The sequence below is a fragment of the Perca flavescens genome, chromosome 8 (assembly GCF_004354835.1).
Source record: "Perca flavescens isolate YP-PL-M2 chromosome 8, PFLA_1.0, whole genome shotgun sequence".
Taxonomy (NCBI): domain Eukaryota; kingdom Metazoa; phylum Chordata; class Actinopteri; order Perciformes; family Percidae; genus Perca; species Perca flavescens.
This window is the reverse complement of record NC_041338.1, coordinates 20,227,392-20,232,485: the sequence shown is the minus strand read 5'-3', so window position 1 is coordinate 20,232,485 and position 5,094 is coordinate 20,227,392. Positions and strand designations below refer to the sequence as shown.

Here is a 5,094-nt window from a genome sequence, read left to right as displayed (position 1 = left end):
TGTGTGTGTGTGTGTGTGTGTGTCTGGGAAAGTGTTCACACCCCTACCGTGCTGCAGACGTGGTAACTTTATTAACCCTCTCCTACCCTGGCAAGCCAAAATTCTACACAGACAGGCCACACAGGTGCATTTTCTTATGATAACTGAGTAGGCCTACTTAATTTGCAAACAAGCTTTTAGAAAATAACAATTATTATCTCAGTATATAATAATATATATATATATATATAATATAATGTACTTTTTACTGCTTGGTGGATAATTAATACAAAAATATAGTCAATAAATTAGGATGTAATATTATAGATGAATATGAAACTTCATGGATCCCCAGAGGGAAACAAGCTGTCATGCAGATAAAGTATAAAAAGTAATAGAAATTAGCCCCACCATAACCAGCTTAAACATTATGATATAATATTACACATTCAAGCAAAAATAATTATAATCCAATGATATACCGGTAATATGGGCTACACCATTCTTAATTAATTATGCATAATGAATACTTTTTACTTTTGTTACTTTAAGTACATTTTGATGCCAATACTTTGTACTTTTCTTTTAATTTGATGATCACATAAGGATAGTTTGGGTTAGTTGAGATTGTCCAAAGTGTAATGTTTTGAAAATAAAGCTTTTTAGACCACAAAATAATTATTCTTTGCGCATATTATAGAAGACACAACATAAACATATTTACATCCACTGCCTGTCCCGTGCACCACCGTTACATAAAACCAGAAGATATTGATAATAAACTGTTGCTGGGTAAAACCAACAAAAATGTTTTAGACTGCCTTTTGAAAATAAACCATTGTCAGCCATTCTAAATTACTGTTTACCATGCCTTAAGAAATAAACCAGCACTCAATATATTAAGCGGTAAGTATGGGGAGAATGCATACACAAGGACACAGCTTTTTGTCTATAAACAACCCTAACCACACACATTTCCTGTGCCACACAGTCCCTCCTTTCACCCTTTGCCCAATGTATATGTAAAGGAGAGAGAGCACTGGGAATAGGAAAGGTTAGGCAGGAATATGTGGTAGGATACACCAGGTAGATTCCTTTCAATTCACAGAGAAGATCTTTTATTCAGACTTGAGGATGATCATGTTATGACACGTTTAAAACCTTCCAAACTGAAAACACTAAACAAAAGGGTAAGATTACGTTACAGCTCTCTAGTTTCTTTGTTAAGACATGTTAGAACAAAGTTGTTGGTTGTGTTTTGTGGTTTGACGCGTTTTGTTAAATTAGACAGGACAGTTTGCTGAAAGCTCTTCATTCTCAAAGTTACTGCAGCTAGTTTGAAGCTATCCTGCTGAGGCTGGTCAGAAAAAAAGGCACATTTAAAAACACATTGTGCTTTAGGAAGTTGTGAGAAATTGGAATTTTTTTTTAAAACTATTTTCTGGCAATTGATTAATTGTGAAAATTATCAGCAGAATAATCAATAATCAAAATGAAATTGTTGCAGCCATAGAAATATGAGAATAGAATGGACATTCTCTTTTAAATCAACACAGCAGGATGGTCAAAACGGCGGCCATTTTCATGTGTACTGTTGCCATTGCAAAGAACCGCGACCGTTGTAGCGGGCTAATTTCCGTATAAACCAACTTGCTTAAAGTCGAGACTCACTTGAGGTGAGGTTTTGCAACAAATGAGTAGTGGAGTAGTCCGGAGCATGGATAGGTGTCTTTTGTGCACTATGCCCGTTGCCTTGCTGCTGGAGAGGAATTGAGGATTGCTGGATTTAATTGTTTCATATTTCTATTGGTAAGTCATCGGAGTTTCTTGAACTAGTGAGTGTGACACACTGACGTATGTTGTCACCATAACAACATTTGTCATTTTCTCTTGAACTAGTCAAATGACCATGGCAAACAGTTTAATGTCAGTCCTACTATCATTCTATTTCTGGGGTTGCAGCCCTATATCAAAAATGACGAAGAACAAAGATGATTACATCACTTTTGAAGTCCTCAAAATAAACAGTAGTGTGCTTTATTTCAAACTAAATAACATTTTTGAGGTACAATATAGCACATATATACATAAAAACACAATGCTACAACTTGAAACCGTTTGATCTGGTATGCTTTTCACAACAGTACAATATACAGTATGTTGGATCTAAATCAGAGGGAATGAATAGCTCAACTCACCATTCCTCTAAAATGTCAAGGACACAACTTACCAATGTAATATTTGGACTAATTTACATCAGAGAACCAGGAGGATGAAAAGAGTCATTTATTTGCCTCCCTTCTTCTGCCTGCCCCCCCAAAACTGCCCATCTCTCCTAAAATAACCTGCTTCACAGACCTTTGAACATTTCACAGGGCTGATGATTTGAGGCCTGTAGTATCGACGGAAATGGAATGACATTTTTCTTGAACTCCATAATTACCATGCTAGTCAGGACAGAGGAGTAGGTTGGGGCACACAATGTCACTCGGGAGAGCTGCATCTAATTAAACACTGGAAAAAGGATAATTACAACTTTTCAGGAGTAAGGGAGACCTCACCCATGTTTCATGTTTTCCCTATCTGAACTGAAAACTCACCCAAGTATCAAGCACATCTGCCTTCAGTGCTGGACTCGCAACTGCAAACCCACAATCATCTGACCTCAGGACCACTCCCTTCTAGGGCAGGACTGAACATGGTCATTTGCAACAATATGGACCACTTTTGGAGGAGGCCTACAGTATGTTTCTTGTTCGACTCAAAATAAATTTACAAAATGAGTCAACTATTTTTAGAATGTGTTTTTGAGTTGCAGAGATCAGAGTTGACAAATTAGCATTGCTGGCACGGCTCTGAAACCCTGAGCTAGGAGGTCGCGTACCTGAGGGGCGTGCCAAGTAGTGGGAGGTAGAAAATGTAGTGACCATATCGATTGGGTGAAAACGGTCAAGTGTTGAGTTATATCTGTTTTAAAGCACATACTGTATATTTTAACTGCCTTATAAATCAAATTCTCCTTTTTAGGCTTTTTTTTGTTGCTATATTCAGCTAATGCATCCCTAACATCATTTATCAGCGTTGCGTTCTAGTTGGTGGGAGCTTGCTACACATTTTGAGCTATTTCTTTTGGTGGATTATATTGCATCCATGACATCAAAAACACAAATGTCACTTAAATAGGTACAAAATAAGACACACCAAGAGAAAGATCAATTTTTGAAAGTCATTTTACTAATACTGAACAAGTTCCCTATTCAGTTCACAAGAACATCACATAATAGTAAATACTTTTATTTACATATATACAAGACGTAGGATGCAGATAACTATTCTTTTAAGTAGTTTTAAGGCTAAGGATAAGGTTTATGTAAAAAAACTGTGCTACATCACTGAAGAGGAACCAGCTCAGGTTTGTTTTGCTTTGCACATTGACATGCTCGGCTTGGGACACTAGCTTTACAGTAAAGGTTAGAATGTTAAAATGCTTTCTGTAAGATCACTCAGGCTAAAGTCCTGCCTACCAGCACACAAACAGAACTACACTGCTTCTCTTCTACGAATCAGTTCACGTGTACATTTCTCAACATTACATGGTTTAATCGCAGTAGTGTAAATATTATGTACAATACAATTCTTATTCACTTTGGTAGAACTTCTTGACTGATGCCTCAAGGAATAAAAAAATCACTTTGTCCCTGAAAAAATGGTTAGATTCAGCATTTCTTTTTGGGTAGTCTTAATCTGAATATGGTTGATGTGCACGATTGAGAGTAAAAACTGACATTTAGAAATTTCCTCAGTGTGCTGACCAAGAAAGCTGTCAGCAGTATAAGAAAAGGTTCATTGTCACTCATCCAGCATTTAGCCTATCTGACTGCCCCTACATTTTCACTAAGCACAGATGCTTTTCCCATTTAAAGTGTTCAATAAAGAGCTGTCAGAGAAGCATGCAAGAGCACATATATTCAGGCTGCACTTAACATCGATAGCATCAAACAGGAAACAAATTAGAACACAAACTTTTGGTCCTTGAGCGTGATTAAGAAGCGGTGTCAAGATTCAACTTTAGATAACACTAAATACTGACTCTGGAAATCACGTGGCTATACATGAACAACATAGTCAGATGTACTGTACAAATTAAATCATATAACTATGAGACAAAAGAACGCAATGCACTACAAACTGCTATTTCCTTCTTTGTAATTACAGCACTCAGAACTGCAAAAGAAAAAGTGTGTCAAGAGGGTCTTGACCTCACAGCCCAGTGACAGAGTAATTCACTTTCACTATGAGGTTTTTCGTTCTAGTTGTAGAGTCTGGAATGTGAGACTGGGCTCATCTGTCGAATACTGGGGGTTACAATAGGCTAGGTCCTATGGAAGGGGGCAGGGGGCATCCACTGGCAGAGTAATGCTCCAACCAAGCCCCAATGAAATACTTTTCCAAACCGTCTGAGCCCTTGTTTGTGATCTGTGCTCAGCTGTCCCCTCCCTGGAAGTATCAACCAGTCAGCTCAGATCTTCTTCAGCTTACGGCCCAGGTGGTAGTAGTAGGACATTGTGACCACCAGGAAGAGCACCCGACTGAGGAGCAGGAGCATGGCAGCATTGGGCAGGATGCCGATCTCCATTAAGGTGATGGACGTCACTGAAACCACAGTGCAACATTTAGTACTTGAAATAGGAAATGCACATAACGCATGATTTCCCTAGCATTATTAACCTATGAAAAGTGGGTCTTAAAGGAGGATAGGTTCACTTTTTTCAAGTCTGCCTTAAAAACTATACTCATATGCCCGAGAGAGAGTTATCTGTTGCTGCAATTTTTAGTCTGTGTTAGACAATCAAGTGTCTTTTTAGTCCAAACTTCCCTTCCTGGGTTTCCCTGGACAGTGTTTTGTCAGGACAGTAACACAAAAGAGGGAAATTTGTATTGTTACTTTGAAAGAAACCGATTGGTGAAGCCTCACATTAGCTTCAGCTGACCTTTCGAAGTATTTTTTATCCCACAGAACCTGGACTTTGTCCATCATGACTTGCATTGAAATTGTTTTAGGAAGGGGTCTCTCTGAGTCCAGTATGGATGGAGAAATGGTTATAGAGATCAAAA

General features: G+C 38.1%; 1 protein-coding gene across 6 annotated transcripts in view; it reads right to left on the bottom strand.

Annotated features, from left to right (window-relative positions):
• Window positions 1–2,000: 2,000 nt before the first annotated feature.
• tp53i11b (tumor protein p53 inducible protein 11b) overlaps window positions 2,001–5,094 on the bottom strand; it is a 43,510-nt gene continuing 40,416 nt past the window's right edge. For all 6 annotated transcript variants that reach the window (XM_028585642.1, XM_028585640.1, XM_028585641.1 and 3 more), the window contains one exon: window positions 2,001–4,632. In XM_028585642.1, coding sequence (XP_028441443.1) covers window positions 4,499–4,632 — 134 coding nt within the window. In that variant the 3' untranslated portion in view covers window positions 2,001–4,498. The remainder of the gene's footprint in view (window positions 4,633–5,094) is intronic.